The sequence below is a fragment of the Dendropsophus ebraccatus genome, chromosome 4, assembly GCF_027789765.1.
Source record: "Dendropsophus ebraccatus isolate aDenEbr1 chromosome 4, aDenEbr1.pat, whole genome shotgun sequence".
NCBI lineage: Eukaryota > Metazoa > Chordata > Amphibia > Anura > Hylidae > Dendropsophus > Dendropsophus ebraccatus.
In genome coordinates, this window is record NC_091457.1 from 46,220,336 (window position 1) to 46,242,053 (window position 21,718).

At 40.6% G+C, this 21,718-nt stretch overlaps 1 protein-coding gene across 1 annotated transcript in view; it reads left to right on the forward strand.

Annotated features, from left to right (window-relative positions):
- The first annotated feature begins 904 nt into the window (after nucleotides 1-904).
- The window catches only part of LOC138789278 (leucine zipper protein 2-like), a 152,399-nt gene continuing 131,585 nt past the window's right edge, over nucleotides 905-21,718 (forward strand). The window contains exons 1-5 of the mRNA XM_069967881.1: nucleotides 905-942; nucleotides 1,274-1,393; nucleotides 2,162-2,279; nucleotides 15,668-15,738; nucleotides 20,730-20,811. Coding sequence (XP_069823982.1) covers nucleotides 905-942; nucleotides 1,274-1,393; nucleotides 2,162-2,279; nucleotides 15,668-15,738; nucleotides 20,730-20,811 — 429 coding nt within the window. The remainder of the gene's footprint in view (nucleotides 943-1,273; nucleotides 1,394-2,161; nucleotides 2,280-15,667; nucleotides 15,739-20,729; nucleotides 20,812-21,718) is intronic.

The window sequence follows — 21,718 nt, forward strand, 5'->3', positions numbered from 1 at the left end:
AAAACAGAAGTGCAAAAATGCAAGTTGGCTCTGTCCTTAAGATGTTAAAAGAGAAGTCCAGCTATATGAAAAAAAACTTCACTTGGCAGGGGCAGGAAGGGACATAACAAATAATCCCAACTCACCTCTCCCCATCTCCTGCACAACTGACATGACGTCCCTAGTTGATGGACTGCCCACTCAGCCAGTCAGTGACTGGGATGGGAAACCATTGCAGGCACTGATTGGTGGAGCGAGCAATTTCTCAGTTGAGATGGGCATTTTCTCCCGAGTCGTGACATCATCAGAACTCGGGGGCAAAATGCCTTCTGGCGGGTGTCCCGCAGCCTGTAGATCAGTGCTTTGCGGGTACAGGGAGAGATCATTAATGATTGCTTATTATGTTTCCCCCTCCCGGCTGTGGAATTTTGCAAATTTCTGGACTTCTCCTTCAATTAAAAAAATGTAATGTTACTACATTACTACTCTATTTTGAAATTTAATAGTAAAACATTGTTACAAGAGGTAAATAAGATAAAATGTTACAGATATGCCATTTACTACTATATCAAAATCACATAATGGTTAAAGGGGCTATCTAGCGTTACAAAATATGGCCACCTTCTGTGGTGTGAGCCCCAGGTGGTGTTGTGTTGGAGGATTTGCCAGTCTCTTGCTAGATGGTGAAGTGTGACTCCACTCCGGTGGTGGTTGACCGAGATAAAGTCAGACCTTGAGGTGTTACTTTGTGACGCCAGTGCCAATTGGGCACACAGGTGTGATGGCACGCCTGCTTTTATTTTACAAGGCCCGTTGTACTTTTTTCCCCTGGGGTCAGTGCCCTGCAGGGTTGCTACGGGGTCCCTTGGGATAGTGTAATCACGGATGGTCAGAGCTGTGTAGTGACCCTCCCGGACTATCGGATATGCCACCCACAGAAAGGGGAAGTGTCCCAAAGTTGCGGTTAGAGATGCGCGAACCATCAGACTTTTGGTCCGACGGCATCTTCGCTCTATTACAATGCCTGCGATCCCGGGTGCGTAGTTGCGCTCCCTGGAATCTGCAGGCAGGATTTCCAGGGAATGTATCTTGAATTCCCTGGAAGATCCTGCCCACAGATTCCCGGGAGCGCAACTACGCACCCGGGATCGCAGGCATCGCACTGGAGCAAGCGGCTTTCAGACCGAAAGTCCGAAAGTTCCGCTCATCTCTAGTTGCAGTGTGTGCTGTGTCGGTGTGAGGTGAAGAATCACAAAGTCTCTTAACCATAAATAAGTTTGGTTTTACTTGGCAGGTACTTGTGTGCAGCAATACATACAACTGTGCATGGACAAGTTACACTTGATAGTTCCCTTGATAAAGCACTAGATAATACACTTGATAATATGATAACCAGTTCTGCAACAGAAATAGAGTGAGGGGTACAGTCATGCTGACTGAGTAGTGAAGAATACGAAGAAGCAGAGTAGCAGAGAGGAGAATGTCCTGAGAGTCTCAACCCAAGTAGTACTGTGCTCTGCCGGGATGTTTGCTGTGAGTGGGTTTGCTGTGAGAGGGTGAAGAGTGCAATAGAAGAAGTAAAGAGAGAGCTGATAGGAGAGAAGAAAAGATTCCTATTGGTCTGCAGATCCGTGTGACATATAAAGAAACAAGAACACACATATCTAATACAGCGGCATCTAGTGGCGAAACTTCAACACTACTTTCATCACCACATAAGTACAATAAGTACAGACACCTCACTTCTTCCAGAGACAGCACCACTCTTGTCTTCACTTTGGGAGTGGTTTTGTAGCTCAGTTCCTTTGAAGTAAATGGAGCTTAATTGCAAACCACATCTGGTGACTAAAGTGATGCTGTCTGTGGAAGAAAATGGCCATGTTTTTGTAGTGGTGGATAAACCCTGTAATACTTTTAAAATTTGTAACAATTCTTTCTTTTTATGATGGAAAAGTAAATAATAATAAATTGGCTATAAATAGTGGATGATTTATATCTGTAGCTGTACTTTCTAATATATCTGGTATGTACATGTACTATGACCAACAAGACAGATTCATGTTAGCACAACAAGCATAACCTTTTCATGCTATTTTGAAACTGCATTTTCTGTATAACATCTAATTGTAAAAATTAGTCACCATGAAGAATATGTAACTGACTTATGCCTTTTCTTTGCTAGACAGAGCTATGATGATTTGGAAAAACAATTAAAGGAAATTTTCATGGAGAGAAGCAGAATCCTCCGACAACTTTCAAAAAGACCCAGGGAGCTTCAAGGCATCAAAGGAAATTTACAGGTCAGGATATTTTATAAAAAAAAAAAATAAATGTTTTTATGAAAAATGTTTATTAAAAGAAAAAATAAAACGAAAATTGTAAAAGTAACCTATTCAATATTTCCTTATACAACAAAACAATATTGTCTATGAAATAAGTATAAGGCAAAATTTATACTTTGTAAAATAAAAGGAAAATGCACCCGTAATTTTGAGAGAATAAAAACGTGTCAGGAAAAAAAAAACTTGTATTTTGCAAAAGCAGATAGTAAATAACAAGCAAATTCATTATTTGAAGGGTTATGATAAATTATGGTCGTTATTCTTTATGATGTGTACACTGACAATATCCATATTGTGACCTCCAAGGAGCACAATAATATATTGGAAATATAATAATATATTGCCCAGGGTGCAGATGTTTTTTTTAACATCATGCAGCTATTGGGAATCCACACCCGCATGCAATGATCAGGATATAAACCTGATTTCAATAGGTTCATTACTTGAGTTGAGCACTTCAGTATTAAAAAATATGTTTAACTTAAGTAATAGGCACTTGAGCATTTAAGTGCTCACTCAACATTAGTGATATAAAAACTAAATAAAAACACTGTTTAATCAAGGCACCAGAGCAAAAAAAAAACAACAAAAAAAACATAAAAATAAAATTAAACTGGTCATGCTTCTTTCTAAAAGAAGACTCATTATGCTAAAAGTTCTACACCATATAGCAGTTGAAAGGCAAGCAAATTTGTGTTTCTTTATACCATTATTCTTTACAGCAATTCACAGGGTAAATGTTGATTAATTAGTTACTTCTTCAGTAGCAATTTTGCTTATATTTGATTTTAAAGAGCAGGAAATAATTATAAGTAAATAATAACTAGAGAGATAAGTGAACGTTTCAAAAGTTGGGTTCGACAGGTTTCCGTACTTACCCCGCAGCCACCAATAGCCCATCCAGTGGGCTGTTACTCCAGAGATTAGAGTGAAAGCCTACTCAGCCAATCACTGTCCATGGCGCTGTGCCGTTTCAGTCAGTCAGTAATTGGCTAAGCATGCTATACCTGAGTAACAGCCCGCTCAACCAATCACTGACTGACTGAAATGGGACAGCTCACTTTTTTCTGAGTGACAGCCCGCTCAGCCAATCACTGGCTTTGTTACTGTCCCATCTCAGTCAGTGATTGGCTGAGTAGACAGGAGGTAACTATAATCAGCAGACGACGATATCGGGAAATGTGGACAGGTGAGCATATCCCTTTTTTAAGTGTATAAAATTGTGCTGTGGCCATCTTTACAAACTTGTTCCAAACTTTGTAAAAAAGTTTGGTTCAGCACAAAGCTGAACTTTTTGCAAAGTTCAGAATGAATCTCAGTTTGTAAGATTTGGTTTATCCATCTCTATGTCAGTAAAGGGAGCGTAAAAAATGGAGTGTCCACTTCCTCCATATGGGTCTTTCCCAGCAGTTCAAAGAATCTTCAATCTACAATCTTAGAATTCACAAACTAAATGACTATCATAGGAAACATCAATTTAAAACATAGCTTTTAATTAGCCCTTTAACCCCTTAACGACATCGGGCGTAAACTTACGCCCTCGCGCCCTGGTACTTAGCGCATCAGGGCGTAAATTTACGCCCGATGTTTCCCCGATCGCTGCGTGTTCACACACAGCGGTCGGGGAAGATGGCCTGCTATAAATCATAGCAGGCCATCATAGCTTCTCGGCACGGGGGGTGGTTAACACCCCCCGTGCTTACGATCGCCGCTATAGGCTGATCAATTCAGATCAGCCAATAGCGGCGATCGGAACCTTTCCGGGTCATCGGTGACCCGATGACCCGGAAAAAAAATGGCGGTCGGTGCTGTCCGAGGACGGCACCGACCGCCATTACTGTAAAAAGTAATGGTGGTCACCGTGCCACCGGCCCGATCGCCGTGAACGGCCGGCCGGCCGTTCACGGCGATCGGGCCGGTGGCACGGCGATCAGAGTCCAGCAAAATAATAAATACCTGCCCTGGACCCCTCAGCTAGGTAGCCGAGGGGTCCAGAGCAGGTATTTGTACATTACTCACCTGTCCCGGGCTCCTGATCGGCGTCTTCCGGGTTCGCGGCGTCCTCCGTCATTCCGTTCGGTCTTCGGGTCTTTCCGCCGTTCCCCGTCGTCTTCTTTCGGCTATTTTCGGCTCCAGCCTCGTCATTTTCCGGATTTTGCGCTCTGCTGCCCCCTAGCGGCTGATATGTGTAATACACTTATCAGCAGCTACAGGGATATTCAGAATATAGAAAAAGTTTTTTTTTTTTTTCCAAATTTTTTTTTCTTCTATTTTCCGCACCGTATCGCCGCTGAGTGCTGATCAGCATCGCACGAAAGTGCGCTGCTAATCAGCAACTCCTCCTTTTTGGCGTAGGGTGTTTTTTTTCTATATTCTACTGCCACGGTCTGCTGATAAGTGCCGCACATAAGTGCGGCATTTATCAGCAACTCCTTTGTTGGCGTAGGTTTTTTTTTTATACTTACTGTAAAAAAAACACGTAAAAAACACTACATTACACCACACTACATTGAATAAAGTTTGACACTACACCACTACATACCCCATATACTAGTCCCCGTATAAAGATGGCCCCCAGGGTGTTTTCGGTGTCAGAGGGATACGTTATTATTGCCCCCGACCCCGAAACAGCCAGTGAGGATGAATGGGGGGATCCTTCTTTCCTCCATTCATCCTCATCATCCTCATCATCCAGTGACGTGTCTGGGGGGTAGCGTAGCGTACGCTGCCCCCCAGACACGTCTTTTCTGCCAGTACCGTCCCAATAAGAGATGACAGTATGGTGTGAAATTCTACAAACTCTGTGAGAGTACCTCAGGGTACTCTTACAGATTTAGGGTACGTGCACACTGCGGAATGGCGAAGGATAACCCTTTGTGTATTCCGCAGCTTGCACTCGCCGGCGGACTGATGCGGGCGCATGTCTCCACCCGAGTCATAGACTCCATTCTATGCACGGGCGGAATCCGTCGTCCGTCCAAAGAATGAACACGTTGGACGGAGAGCGGAATCCGCCCGTGCATAGAATGGAGTCTATGACACGGACGGAGACGTGCGCCTGCATCAGTCCGCCGGCGGGTGCCAACTGCGGAATGCACGAAGGGTTATCTGTCGCGATTCCGCAGTGTGCATGTACCCTTAGAGTGTATGTAGGAAGGGACACCCGAATGCAGCCCCCAGATGCCCCCTCCCCCCCCATCCTCGGAACAAGTGTGAAGATCGTCCGGGAACTGATCCTCCCACTGCTGGATAAAGGTCACCACCTGTACGGGGATAACTTTTATACCAGCACCCCCTCTTCTGGTCCCTCGCTGCCCGAGCTACTGTAGCTTGCGGCACGATCCGAAAATATCAGAAGTAGTAATAGCGCCCTAATATTTAGCAGCCATGGAGCGGACCAGCGCTTCTGGATATGAAGGACCCCGTATCGCACCAGGACAACATTTTCCAGGTGACGTCCCCCACACTGGAAAACAGGAGACCCCAGAAGAAGTGCAGAGTGTGGCGTAAAAGGGGGATCAGGAAGGACGCCATTTGCCAGTGTGACACCTGTCCTGATCCCCCCCGGCCTCTGCATACTGGATCGCTCCAAGGCGCACCACACATCATTGGGGTTCTACATTATCTAAATTCTGTCCCTTATTCCTATTTCAGGGGTCACGTTGATCCGGGGATTATTCTGATCGCCATTATGGAGTCGGGAAGGAATTTTTCCCCTGTGATGAGGCTACTGTCGTGTGCCTCACGAGGGGTTTTTGCCTTCCTCTGGATCAACACAGGTTGAATTTGATGGACACCTGTCATTTTCAACCTTATAAACTAATAATTGGCCTAATACCCCCAAATAAATTAGAATTGTCCCTTTTCCCCAGCTAAATAGGTATGGCCGCCATTCCCAATAGAGGATGCCATGATGCAATTACAAAGCCTCTGTGCGGCCAGGACAGTAGAAACCCCCCACAAGTGACCCCATTCTGGAAACTACACCCCATAAGGAATCTAACAAGGGGGGCAGCGGGGATATGGCCCCCTGGTGACGGCCACATTTGGGACGTGAAAATGAAAAAAATTGTATTTTTTATTTTCTCGGCACATGTTCTACGTAAGTGCCTGTCACCAGTGGGGTCCATATCCTCACTGCACCCCTTGTTAGATTCCTTATGGGGTGTAGTTTCCAGAATGAGGTCACTTGTTGGGGGTTTCTACTGACCTGGCAGCACAGGAGCTTTGTAATTGCGACATGGCCTCCATCCTCCATTCCAGCCTCTAAATGGCGCTCTGTCCCTTTGGTGGCTTGCCCTGTGCCCATATGACACATTATATCCACATGTGGGGTATTTTCGTACTCAGGGGACACTACCCTACACGTTTTGTGTTAATTTTCTTTTTTAACCCCTTGTGGAAATGGAAAAAATCAAGGCTAGACCAACATTTAGTGTAATTTTTGTAAAATTTTTACTCTAAATCATTAATCTTGTCATGATTTTTTCATTTTCACAAGGGGCTAAAAGATAAAAAAAAACACTAAATGTGTAGAGCAATTTCCCCTGAGTACGGAAATACCCCACATGTGGACATAAAGCGCCATGCGGGTGCAGGGTAAGCCTCCGAAGGGAAGGAGCGCCATTTCGTTTTTGAAGGCTGGATTTGGATGGAATGGATTTTAAGGGGCCATGTTGCATTCAAAAGGCCTCTGTGTTGCCAAGACAGTTGAAACCCCCCACAAGTGACCCCATTATAGAAACTACACCCCTCAAGGAATGTAACAAGGGGTGTAGTGAGCATATGGACCCCACTGGTGACGGGCACAAATGTGGAACAATGTGGCGTGAAAATGAAATATTACATTTTTTACACTATAATGTTGGTTTAGCCTTGAATTTATCATTTTCACAAGGGGTTAAAAGAGAAAAAAACACACAATATGTGTAGAGCAATTTCCCCCGAGTCCGTAAATACCCCACATGTGGACATAAAGCGCCATGTGGGCGCAGGGCAAGCCTCCGAAGGGAAGGAGCGCCATTTGGATTTTGGAGGTTGGATTTGGCTAGAATGGATGATGAACGCCATGTCGCATTTACAGAGCCCTCGTGCTGCCAAAACACTGGAAACCCCCCACAAGTGACCCCATTATGGAAACTGCACCCCTCAAGGAATCTAACAAGGGGTGCAGTGAGGATATGGACCCCTTGATGACAGGCACATTTGTGCCATGAAAGTGAAAAAATGAAATTTTTTACTGTTACGTCACATTGTTCCACATTTGTGCCCGTCACCAGTGGGGTCCATATGCTCACTGTGCCCCTTGTTAGAATCCTTGAGGGGTGTAGTTTCCAGAATGGGGTCACTTGTGGGGGGTTTCCAGTGTCTTGGCAGCACGAGGGCTCTGTAAATGCGACATGGCCCTTGAAATCCTTTCCAGTGAAATTCAGCTTCCAAAAGCCAATTGGCGCTCCTTCCCTTTGGAGGCTCGTCCTGCGCCCGCTTGGCACTTTATCGCCACATGTGGGGTATTTCCGTACTCGGGAGAAACTGCGCTACACATTTTGTGTCTTTTTTTCCTCTTATCCCTTTAAGAAAATGAAAAATTGAAGGCTAGAACAACGTTTTAGTGTAAAAAATAAATTTTTCTTTTTCACGCCATATTATTCGGAAAATCTGTGAAGCACCTGTGGGGTCCAAATGCTCACCGCACCCCTTGTTACATTCCTTGAGGGGTGTAGTTTTCTAAATGGTGTCCCTTTAGGGGTGTTTTTTAGGTTTTGACACCCCAGAGCCTCTGCCAACCTGAAGTGGTACAGTCAAAAATGACCAAATATAACGGAGGCGTTGAAATTCACTAGGCGCTCCCTTATATCTGAGGCTTGTGGTTGCGTCAAATAGCGCAATAGGGCCACATATGGGGTATTTCTATAAACTGCAGAAACGGGGCAATAATTATTGGGGTGCATTTCTCTGGTAATAGGTTTATAATTATGAAAAATATTGGATTACAATAAAATCTCTGCACAGAAAATTAAAATTTTCAAATTTCTTACACACTTAGCTTTTATTTCTGTGACTCCCCTAAAGGGTTAAAACACTTTCTGGATATGCTTTTGCAGAGTGTGGGGGGTGCAGTTTCTGAAATGGGGTGCTTTGTGGGGCTTTCTAACATACAGGCCCCTCAAATACACTTTAAACCTGAACAGGTCCCTAAAAATATCTGATTTTGAAATTTTACTGAAAATTTGGAAATTTGCTGCTTATGTTTTAAGCTTCCTATTGTCTAAAAAAAATTAAAGATCGTTTAATAAATGCCGCCAACATAAAGTAGACATGTTGCTAATGCTATTTAATATATAATGTATGTGGTATAACCACTTTCTGTATACGCAAAGAAGTTTCAAAGTTGGAAAAATGCAGTTTTTCACATTTTTTCACATTATTTGTTTTTTTTTCATAAAGATTTGTTATGATTATCGACTCCAATTTACCAGAAATGTAAAGTACAATATGTCACGAGAAAACAATCTCAGAATCAGCCGGATAGGTAAAAGCATCCCGAAGTTATTAATGAATAAAGTGACACTGGTCATATTCATAAAATTTGTCTCTGTCATTAAGGCCATTTCAGGCTCTGTCCTTAAGGGGTTAAGGACTCATCATCACACTGCTGTCTACTATTAGCCTTTTTCAATGCTACGATGGCGACATTTAAAACACAATGCGCTCCTGTCAGTGTCCGATCGGGACCCCCACAGTGTGACTGTTGCTGTCCTGATTGTTTTACCTGACTGATCGAGGTCTCTTACTTTCCTCCCGGCATTTAGACCTGCGATCCTTTGATAAAGTCTGCCCCAGGATCACAAACTGTATAAATCTAAAAGTCCCCTGGGGGGGAACTTAAAAAGTGTAAAAAAGTTTTAAATGGTATGACACAGCCTTTCCCTTAAAAAAAATGTAACCCCCCTTCTTTCCCATTTTAGGCCATGTTCACACAACGTAAGTAAAGTATTAATCACGACCATTGTTGCCTATTTGCAACACAGCCTTGATTAATACTTCACTTACATTTTGCTGCAGCTAGAGGGAATCTCAGCTGGAGTGTATACACATAATATACACTCTGGCCGGGATCGCTAGCGGCCCAACAAAAAACTGACAAGAGAATCTGTCAGTTCACACAATGGAGTGTGCGCCTTTGGCTTCACACTCCATTGTGTGTAGCAGGGAATTCGGATGCGGGCGCACATGGTTGCGCCCACATTGGCATTCAGCAGAAGTGAAGAACTGCTTGTGTTTTATGGTGTCTTACGCCAAGTGAACTTAAAAAAAAATAAGTAAACACAATGTAGTGTGCACAATCTAATAAAATATAACAAAAGTGTTACTATTCGGTGAACAGTGTAAATGAAAAAAGCTAAACATTTTCAGAAATGAGGATTTATTTGTTAAAGTATATACAATATGAGAAAAAAATTATGAAGAGCAATGAAAATATCCCATCTACATGAAAATACCAATGAAAACTAGAGATCGTGGCACAAAAATGAAGACCCCAAAAAGCCCTGTAGGTTGAAAAATAAAAGCACAACACGAAACACGAAACACAAAAATGAAAATTGGCGTGGTTCTTAAGGCCAAAATCCACTTTGTCCTTAAGGTAGATCCTCTTTAATATGACCCACCGATAGGACGGCGCCCCCACTGGGAAGCTGGTGCTGCGGTCTGTTTTTTGAACCGCGGCCCAGTTCCTGTGTACGGCGCCGCTATATCTACGGGTACCGGGCCGGGGCTGAAGCACTGGAGGTGGGCCAGCCCACCCCAATCGGAGGAAACCTCTGCCGCTCTATGACGTGGCTCCATTGATTCTAATGGAGCCGCGTCATAAAGGGGAGGAAATTCCCTCCTACTGGGGGCAGGCCGGCCCACCTCCAGTGCTTCAGCCCCGGGCCAGTACCCATGGATAGAAAAGCGCCGTACATAGGAAACGGGTACCTGATGGTACATCCTCTTGTGATTTTTACATTAACAGACTTGCGCCAGCACAGGGGATCTGGATGTGAAGCTCTGGAGGCAGGCCCGCCTGCCCCCAGTGGTTAGAATCAAGGGAGCCGCATCACAGAGGGGAGGGAGAATCATCATGAGAGTGGGCGGGCGGTCAGCCTCCAGTGCTTCACTCCCGACCGGTAGAAATTTAGGATCACCTTGCACTTTTCCTCTAATAATCTTGCCTTTAACCCCTTAAATGTATAACTTTTCTTTTATCTGATGGCTTTTAAAAAATTCAAACCATTGTTAACAAATATATGTTCCTTAAAATCGTTCTATTCCCAGGCTTATAGCGCTTTTATCCTTTAGTCTATGGGGCTGTGTGAGCTGTCATTTTTTGCGCCATGATGTTTACTTTCTATTGTTGCCTTGATTGTGCATATGCGACTTTTTGATCACTTTTTATTACATTTTTTCTGGATTTGATGTGACCAAAAATGCGCAATTTTGCACTTTGCAATTTTTTTGCGCTGAGGCCGTTTACCGTACGAGATCAGGAATGTGAATAATTAATAGTTCAGGCGATTACGTGCGCGGCGATACCAATTATGTTTATTTATTTGTTTATTTAATAATTTATATTTATAAAATGGGAAAAGGGGGATGATTTGGACTTTTATTAGGGGAGGGGATTTTTTATTAATAGAAACCCTTTTTTACTTTTTTTTTTACATAAACTAGAAGCCCCCCTGGGGGACTTGTATATACAAAGCACTGATCTCTCATAGAGATCAATGCTGTATATATACACAGCAATGATCCATCATATCGGTGATAAATTGCTATGGCCTGCTGCAGGCCACAGCAATCTATTGCCGAGCCGGGATCAGCGTCAGTGCGACGCTGAGACCTGGGCCGGCCAGAAGAATGAATCGCATCGCATGGCGGGGGGGAGATCCGTGCCACTAGACACCAGGGATGTTGTGCATAAAGCACTTCAATGCAGCTGTCAGGTTTGACAGCTGCATTGAAGTGCTTAATTAGCCGGCGCTGCATTGGGACCCGCGCCGGCTAATAGAGGCACTGCCCAGCTGCAGATTGCAGCCGGGATCGGTGCCGTTCAGAGCGGGGTCCCGGCGGGACCCTGCTCTGAACACCCCCCGCGGCACCATGATGTACCAGATACGTCATGGGTCGCTAAGGGGTTAAAGATAGAAGGTCAGTATGGTCCTTGCTATACTTTATTGTGATAAAATGATCAAAGGTTCTAAAGTACATTCAAAGTAAGATCAAAATGTCAAGGTCACAAAACTTTTGTCTCAAAACGCTGCAGAGCCTATAAACTGGGCTGGAAATGTATAGCTTGCCTCTATACTTCTTGACAATTCCTGTGAGTTTATTTCCTCTGTGATCAGACTGAAATACTGTTTTCTGTACATTTATCTGGCTATTTCAATTTGTGAAATCTCTTTTCTACTTGAGTGGATTCTATTGAAGATTTAATAAATACTTTTTTGTTGACAAAAACTGCTGATTAGAGATGACCGAACATTAAGTTAGTTAAGGTTCGTCCAAACCTGATAACTACCTGGAAAACATGGATACAGCTATAGACTATGGGGGAGATTTATCAAACATGGTGTCAAGTGAAATTGGCTCAGTTGCCCCTAGCAACCAATCAGATTCCACCTTTCATTTTCCAAAGAGTCTGTGAGGAATGAAAAGTAGAATCTGATTGGTTGCTAGGGACAACTGAGCCAGTTTCACTTTACACCATGTTTGATAATTCCCTTATGTTTCCATTGCAAAATAATATCAGCAGAAGGTGGCCGTCTCGTTAAATAGACGATATTCCCCGATATTATTAGAAAGTGGGAACATAGCCTATTACTGTTTCCATGTTTTTCAGGATTTCCTAGGGCTGCTTTCAACCTCTTTAGCCACTGGTAATCCAACATTGAGAGTTGGGGTTTGAATGAAAGTTCGCTCATCTCTACTGATGATATGACTCTAGCACACAGGGCACTCAGGATAAAGGTACATTTCTTACATTCATCCTTGGCACAGTTTCTGTGATGTTAGCAGTTTATTTCCTATGCTAATGAGCCCCCCCTCGTTAGTATAGGAGATAGACTTCTAACAGAAATGACGCCGAAGATGAGGGTAATAAATATTCATCCCTGTGCGCTATAGGGACATATTAGCATATTAGGGTTATATGCTTCTGATGCTTAGCTGCCGATAGGTTCTCTTTTAAAGGGGTTATCCATCAATAGGAATACATGGCCACTTTCTTACAGAGCCAGCAGATTGGATGGCGTTTTTTTTTTAACTTAGTTCCATTGCAGTGAATGAAGCTTAATTGCAAACCACATTAGGAGAAAAGATTCTTGTTGTCTTTGACAGAAAGTGGCCATGTTTTTTAATGCTGGATAACCACTTTAATCTTACAGCATAAGAGCAATTCTACAAGCCACAGAGAAAACAAAAGGACATCCTTTAGACATATTGAATAAAACAGTGAACCACCACCTAAAGGTAAAAATATGAAAACAACCATTTACATATTTCTTTACTTCATTCAAGTTGTTGTTATATTTGACATGCTAAAACTTGGCCAAGACCCAAGTCTCTTACCTTTTTTTCAATTATATTTTCAGCCATGTACAAAAAAAAGAATATTAACCCCTTGCCTCCGCAGCCTGTTTTGGCCTTAATGACGAGGGCTTATTTTTCAAATTTGACCTGTCTCTCTTTATGTAGTTATAACTCTGCGATGCTTTTAACTATCGCGATTATTCTGAGATTGTTTTTTTGTGACATATTCCTCTTTATGTTTGTGGTATACTTTGGTTGATACACTCAGTAGTTTTTTGTAAAAAAAAACACATTTGCGCAAAAAAATTTAAAAATGTATGTTTCTTTATCTTCAAAACTCTTTTCCTAAGAAAGATAGTCATGCCACATGAACTAATTATTACTGCAACATCTACAACATGTCTGCTTTATGGTGACGTCATTTGGTGAACGTAGTTTTACTTGTTAGGATGTTAGAGGGCATCGAAATTTTGCAGCTTTTTTTCAAATTTTCAGGAAAATTACAAATTCTGATTTCATTAGGGACCAGTTCAGTTCTGTCGTGGATTTGTGGGGCCTGTATGTTAGTTATCCCCATAAATCTCTCCACTATAAAAACTGCACCCCTCAACGTATTCAAAGTAACATTTCACAAGTTCATTAACCCTTTAGGTGTTCTGCAGAAATTTAAGCAAGTTGGAGGGGAAATTTAACATTTTCATTTTTTGGGCAGATATTCCATTTTGATCTATTTTTTTGCTCTTACACATCAAATGCTAACTCAGAAATGGAACTCACTATTTATTCCCCTCATTCCAGTGTTTCTAGAAATTCCCCATATGTGGCCACAGTGCGTCACCTGACTCAACCACAGGCCGCAGACATGACAGAGACCTGGGGAATTTTGGGGTCTTTTCTTATTTCAGGTTTCTTTTGGCCATTATATCATGTCACAGAGGCTTTGGGGTGCCAAAATATTTGTGTGAGACAAGTTGACGTTTCCATCGGTACCATTCTGGGGGACATGTGATACCCTCATCATTTTTTTATTAATTTTGTTCTGAGGTGGTACGAATAAAAAACACAATTTTGCAGTAGTTTTTCGTTATTTTTTTGTACGGCATTTACTATAAGTTGCATATGACATGTTATCTTTATTTGTCAGGTCGGTACGGTTACAGTGATATCCATTTTATATAGCTCTTGTTATAGTTTATGGCATTTATACTATAAATATTATTTGTGTCTTGCATATTGTAAGAACTGTAATATTTAATTTTTTTCACCAATGGAGTTATAAGAGGGCTTTTCTTTTGCGGCATAAGCTAACGCTTTTAGTGGTACACCTTTTGGGTACATGTGACTTTTTGATAGGTTTATCCTTTATTTTTTATGGGGCGGGATCAACAAAAAATTGTCATTTTTGTTAGTTTTTTTTTTTTTTTTTCAATGGCGTTAATCTGGTGGAATAATTAATGTAACAGGTTAATAGACGGGGTCATTACGGATACCAAATATGTGTATCTTATTTATAGGGGATCATTTATAAAGGGGGGATGGGGAATGTGTATATTTATTTAATTTATATATATTTATTTATTTTAATTATTTATTATGTATTTTATTTATTGTAGTTCATTATTTCTTTAAGTATGTATGTATGTATGTATGTATGTATGTATGTGTTTAGTGTTTTTTTTACTTTCACTTTTTCACATCTATAATGCATTACAGCACATGATCTGTGCTGTAATGCATTATTGAATGATCTGTCAGTATTACACTGACAGATCATTCAAATGATCAGGTGCCTGCCAAAGTGCAGGGGCCTGATCATTAGAAATCATAGCAACCCAGACGCACTGGGAAGCGTCTAGGTTGCTATGGATACCCTCCCGGAGCTGCGCGATTGCTCGTGCGGCTCTGGGTGGGAGAGAATGCAGAGGGAGCCGGGGGAGCACGGGGAGGGGGCGGCCCACGGGGGGGGGAGCACGGGGAGGGGGCGGCTGCACGGGGGGGAACTCGGCATCAGAGAAGGGAAGCCTGGGGGGAGCGCAGCAGCATGTGCCGCAGCCTCCTCCCAGGCACCCGATCTGAAGGAGGGCGGCTCATGATGGGGGAGAACAGGGAGCGGGCAGCCACACGGGTGGGGGGGGGTGGGGGGGGGGGGGCGCTCGGCAGCAGAGAAGGGAAGCCTGGGGGGAGCGCAGCAGCATCTGCCGCAGCCTCCTCCCAGGCACCCGATCGGCAGACAGGAGCATATCTCCCCATAGACGCTGCGGTCGCATCGACCGCGGCGTCTATGGGGTTAACTGCTCCAGGGGAGCGCGGCTCCTCTCTGGGCAGTGGCAGCAAGAGGAGGCTGTGTGACACAGCCTTCTCCTGCTGCCCGATCGCATTTAAGAACAGAGGGGGGAGGCAGAGAAGCCATGACGTCCAGGGACGTCATGATGTGTTCTGCCACTGCTTTTCATGACGTCCCTGGACGTCATATTGGGGGAAGGGGTTAAGCATTACCAACAAAAGAAGAAAATATTTATTTCTTCGTTAATTTGAGCACCTTTTTTATTATTATTATTATTATTATTATTATTATTATTATTATTCATGTCATTTGTTTATTCCAGTTGCATTTACTTACAACCAAATAATTTCAGGTGTTTTTCAATATTGCTACATTTCTTTACAAACATGATAAATTAAAAATATATTACTTTCTAGTTTACAAGAAACAATAAAATGTTTTCATTAATGTATTTCTCAGCAAACATGATGCATTCAATTTTATTTTCTAGTCTTTGAAAAGCAATGAAGCGTCTTCCAAGAGCGATGTCAAAAAACTTTTGGAGTTAGAACAAAAACAAAGGTAATATACAATAGCTATGCAGCAGCCGATAATTTTAAAATACCAGTACAAATTGTGGTATTGTCTTTGATAAAAGAGTTTAATAAAAAGATTTTTACTGTGTCCTCTTGGGGCATTTATATTTTATCGTTATCAACCTGAAAGCTTAATTTTCTTCAGTTATTTAGGAGAATAAATAACTGTGTAGTGTTTAAACAAAAAATGCCTTTTTATGTAAAATTGACGGTGTAAAATTGTTTTATCTTTCTTTTTAGAAAATGGAAACACAAAATGTAAATTAATACAGTATTGCATAATAACCTAAGTAGACACACACACACACACACACACACACACACACTATGTGTTTGTGTGTGTCCAGCTTTCCCTTTCCCTTAGATAAGTAAATACAATTTTAATTTTTATAACAGCCGTTTACCACAACATCTCAAAATGTCAACAATGCACTCAAAAGTTCTGTGTCACCTCTCGTAGACTTACACTGTCTTTATACATAGTTAGGTCATGACCTTAAGTTGCTTTGAAAAAGTGGTAATCTCATAACATGTATAACCAAATATATCCAGTTTAGAAAAGAGACACACATCTGCATATATGCCTATAGTGATGTGATGTTCAGAGCGGAGACGAGCGGGGGCACTATAGCAGAATCAAAATGGTGGTATTTTTTCCTTGTAAAAGACCATATGAAATCTTGTAGCTTTAAAGATTTCACTTTGTGTAATAAAATGTTAAAATAGAGAGAAAGCCCATGTGAAAAGGAATGTACTTAGTATTAGTGGTTTATAATGACTCATGTTGGATTAGTAAATTGATTTACAACCAAATGAGGATTGCCTTAGCTATGTGAGATGTACCCTTTTGTTTTTGAACTATGCGTTTTGTTATATATTGGCTTTATATAGTTTTAACCTTTGCAGTCTTTGTCCTTCTAGTCACTCAGTTATTATATAGCAATACACAGCTTGAAAATATTAAGGAGCCTGCTCTGTGTTTTGGGTATATTGAGCGATAATTTAAGAATGACCCTGTACATCATCTCCCTCAGTCATTCCCTCAGATCTACAATATTTCCACCTTGAACTCTACAGTATTGCGTTGTTAAGCAGTCGTTTGAGAATAACAACGTCTCTTCAACCCCCAGTCATTCTTGTAACACAATCATGCTCCAATACATTTGACTACTGTGCTCTGAAGCAGAGCAATTTCAGGCAAAAAAAAGATCTGGTTTACTACATTTCTCCCTCTTTTTTTCTGAAAGCTCCAATTTATTTGCTCACTGTACAATGATCTGGAAATATTGAACAATAATTTAATTATGATCCTGATTATTTTCGTGTTTCTCATTCACTAAGTGCATGTATTCATAATAATAATAATAATAATAATAATAATAATAATAATAATAATACAATTAAAAAAAGATAATATACACAGGTGCAGCTCACGGTTACAGTCACTAATTGGGTCGAGGTGTACCTAAAATGCCCTTACCTAGACATGGGCTAAAAGAATAAATGTAGAGAAAATAGTATTTAGTCCTCCAGACCACAACAAGTCCCAACCTTTAGATATATCAGTTTTAATTGATAAAGATACCGTAAACTTAATAGATATATAAAATATATATAGGCTATAAACACATTAAAAGGTCAATAGAAAATGATTGGTTTGTGCAACAGATATATATAGAAATAAAAATGAGAGTATATATACAAAAATACAAAAAAGAGGATTTAGAATTATCAGTATAATACCGCTGGGTATTTGGCCAACGTTGTTTTGAGCGATAGTTCAACTGTGTCAAACGTAAGTTCGAAAGGTGTCAATTGTGGCCACAGATGGGAGATGAAATAGAAAGGTCACAGTTATAGGACTTGTAGTCCCACTGTTTGATATATGTCTCACCGCTCCCGATGTTTTGGTGTAGCGGGATACCCAGTCTCTGGCAAAACAGTTCGCATAAATCAGTTTGCTTATATTATGGCGATACAGTGTGTACAGAATGGCGCCTGTGACGCCGCTCACCCGTCCGAGTAGGTAGCTGCTGTCGTGGCTCTCTCCCTCCTGCGGAGGCTCTTTGGTGCGGTCCCTGGACCTGACCTGGAGAGGCTCTTGCAGTACGACCTCGTGGTATCGGCGTCCGCGCGCTGTTCTGTATCACGGCTTCAGTCTGTGTTCCGGCCTCGTTCTCACTCTCACCTCGGATGTCTCCGTCTAGGGTGAGATGCTGATGGAGATGATGCGTGGTTTGCCGTAAATCGATCGGGTGGAAAAGGATGATGGGGGGCCCCCCGTAGCGGTATAACTTGTGATGATAAAAATTCTTAGAAAGATAATTTGTATGTTTATCAATTAAAACTGATATATCTAAAGGTTGGGACTTGTTGTGGTCTGGAGGACTAAATACTATTTTCTCTACAATTAAAAAAAGGTCTCAAACGTAAGTCTGAAAAGTTTTTAAGAGGCTACTCTGGCATAAAAAAATCTTCAAATTAACAGTTATACAAATTTTCAAATTACTTTTATAAAAAAAAAAAATCCCAATCAACTATTTAAGTATTTTTTAGCTGCTGCATGTCCTGCAAGAAGTAATGTATTATGTCTAGTCTGACACAGTGCTCTCTGCTGCCACCTCTTTCAGTGACAAGAACCGACCAAAGTAAGACAGGTTTTCTATGGGGGTTTCAGACAGGAACACAGGTGGGAGCAGCCCATGTCAGACTAAAAGAATACCTGACTTTCTGCAAGACATACAGCAGCTGAAAACTACTTAAAGGTTTTTTTTTTAATAGAACTAATGTACAAATGTGTATAACTTTCTAAATCAGTTAATTAAAAAAAAAAAATTTTCCCACTGAAGTACCCCTTTAATATAAGATATTTATCAATTTTCTTATCTTTATTCATTAAACATATATATCTTTATTTTAGATCTCCCTTTAAGTAGCATGCTATGTAATGCTACTTCTTAAAAGTGTTAATTTTTAACGAAATACTCCGATATTTAAACTGATTAAAATCTGAAAATCCTCTTGTAAGATTTAAAAACACCCTACACTTTTCCTCTTCTAATCCCTCTTTTAAAGATAAAAGGTCAATATGGTCCTGGCTATTCTTTATTGTGATGAAAATAATCAAATTTTAAAGTACATTCCAAAGTAAGATCAAAATATCACGATCATAAAAAAAAAATTGTCTCAAAATACTGCAGAACCTAAAAGCTGGACTGAAAATTTATAGCGTGCCTCCATAAATTCTTTACAATTTCTGTGAGTTCATTTCTTCTGTGATCAGACTGAAAGATCAAGTTCTTTACACTCATCTGGCTTTTTCAATTTGCGAAATTAATCTACTTTCTACTTGAGCGGAGTCTATTGAAGATTTAATAAATACAGTTTTTATTTGCAAACCCTCTGAACAAAGTGAGAGAACAAAACTATACTTTTGTAACTGAAGCGTATTAAAGGAATTTACATTCAGTCTACAACCCGGGTTAAATAATGGGGTAATCACTAATCACTTTCAATTACATCAATTTAAAAGTTTCTCAACAAAAATTAGCTCAGCCCTTTTACTTCAACATTGATAACTGTGGCTTCCTTTACAGTTTGCTTTAGTGATTGTAAGATACATACAGTAATTTTCAAATTCTGCTAATATATAGTGAACCATATATCATCACACCTCATTTGTAGTTTTGGTCTGCTCATATGGGTCAGAGAGACCTTTACAGCTTGCCAACGTTCTGGAGCCCAAGTGCACCTTCTATACTGTAATTATGCCACATATTAGGAATAATTAACCTTTTAATTTCATTATAAGATGCTAGCTTACATTATGTGGTGTAAATTTCCATTATGGTACAACAATGAGATGAACAGCAGCAAAAGGGCTGTGTTTAAAAACTCTGTTCTTATTATAATTGGCTGTTAAAAATGGGAAGGGCTCATCTATATATTTTGCATTTGAGCCTTCCACAAAAGTAACAACAAACAACAATACCAGTAATAATAATAATAATAATAATAATAATAATAATAATAATAATAATAATATAAAAAGACTCCCATACTTCATACAATGTCAAAGAACATCAGCTTTTTCTGTTTAAAGAGACGTCCGTTATTGCCTCATTTTATTTGATTTCAATGTAATGTAATGCTTTGAATAAGATGACAGACGTCCAGTGCACACAGTGTATCAAATGACAGATGTTGTCTACATGGACGTCAAAATAATGCTCATTTCATTTTTTTGTTGTTCTGGCTATGTTCACATTACGTTTAACAGAGTCCGGCCGCCGGGCTGCATTAAGGACATTCTTGCAGCCAATACCTCTGCCATTCACTGCAATGTAATGTATACCCGCTGCCACACATAACATTGTACGAACAGCTCCTATTTCCAGACGTTGTTCAGTGGACAGTGTCTGGAAATAATAAGCAGATACATTTTTTTACCGCCCTTTCTAAAAAAATGGGCGTTAGCATAATGCTGTGTGAACACAGCAAGCGGCATTGCATTGACTTCAATGCAATGCCGCCCCCTGCAGTAAAGAACAGACGCTGATTCCATTGCAATCATTGTGTTCTTTACTAAACTATTATGTAGCGTCACACACATTTATTTATTCATTTATTTATTTATTTTACCTTCTTTTTACCATTTTTACTATTAAATTCAATGGACTTTTCAATTAAAGACATACCCAAAGGCCAATTAGTCCACCTAAACTAGAATAATGTACCAACAGCTGTCTTTGCACCGACGGGCGACTAATCAACTAAATGACACCCATCATTTTAGACTTAAAATGACGGAGGTCATTTTAAATGGAGCTGAAAAAGCGTTTTGTGAACATAGCCTTACCCCTATAAAATAACTTAAGGTTTTGTTTTGTGCTTTTCTGTTTTTATTTTAAAACATTTGACAAATACAAATCAAAATCCCTTATCTAAATTTGTCTTGCTTTCTTTTTATTAAACTAGGGAAGAGATGAAATCCCTGCAAGAAACGTTCACAAAGCAACTTAATGAGGCAACAGAAAAGGCTGAGAAGCAGCAGGCCACTGTAAGTGTTTGGATCATGTGACCCTCCAATTACCTTTTTCCAACCATTTTTCTTTCTCCTGTTTGTGATCTATGTGTTCGGTCGCTGTGCCTTTGTTGGGTGTTAAAGTAAAATAGAAGAGAATTTAAGTGACATAAAAGCTTTTTTTTCCCTAATGTTCTGGCTTTGTGTGCAAAAGCTACGAACTACAATGTAATAGGGACTTTAACATTTATAGATATTCTGGACTACTTAATGCAGTAAAATATCTGGTTCTCATTACAATCAAACGATTTCCAACACTGCACTTTTATGTGCTATATGAGAAGCTTTAGCTTGGCAGTCCATACAAGATAACACTACACCCCCTTAATATAGTGTGTGTGTGTGTGTGGGGGGGGGGGGATATCCCTGTGGGATGAAATTTCTCTTTAATTTAAAGATCTTGTGGTATCCATACTATGAGAATAGTCATTTTATGGGAGGAAAGCAGCTGATTCTATACATCAATAGTGAGCATACAGTAGATTGTTTCATATAACAAAGCTAAAGAGGATGTCATGACACATACAATAAGGGACTTATTTGCAAGAACAGTACAGATGTTTTCTTTCTTAAAGGGGTACTCTGATTTTTTTTATCCCCCTTTCAACTCAACTGGTGTCAGAAAGTGCCATAGCTTTGTCATTTACTTCTTTTAACAAATCTCCAGTCTTCCAGTACTTATCGGTTGCTGTATGTCCTGTAAAAAGTGGTGTATTCTTTCCAGTGTGACACATTGCTCTCTGCTGCCACATCTGTCCATGTCAGGAACTATCCAAAGCAGTAGCAAATCCACAGAGAAATTTTTTTTTTTCTGACCAGACTGGATATACCACTTCCTGCAAGACATACAGCAGCTGATAAATACCCAAAGACTTGAGATTTT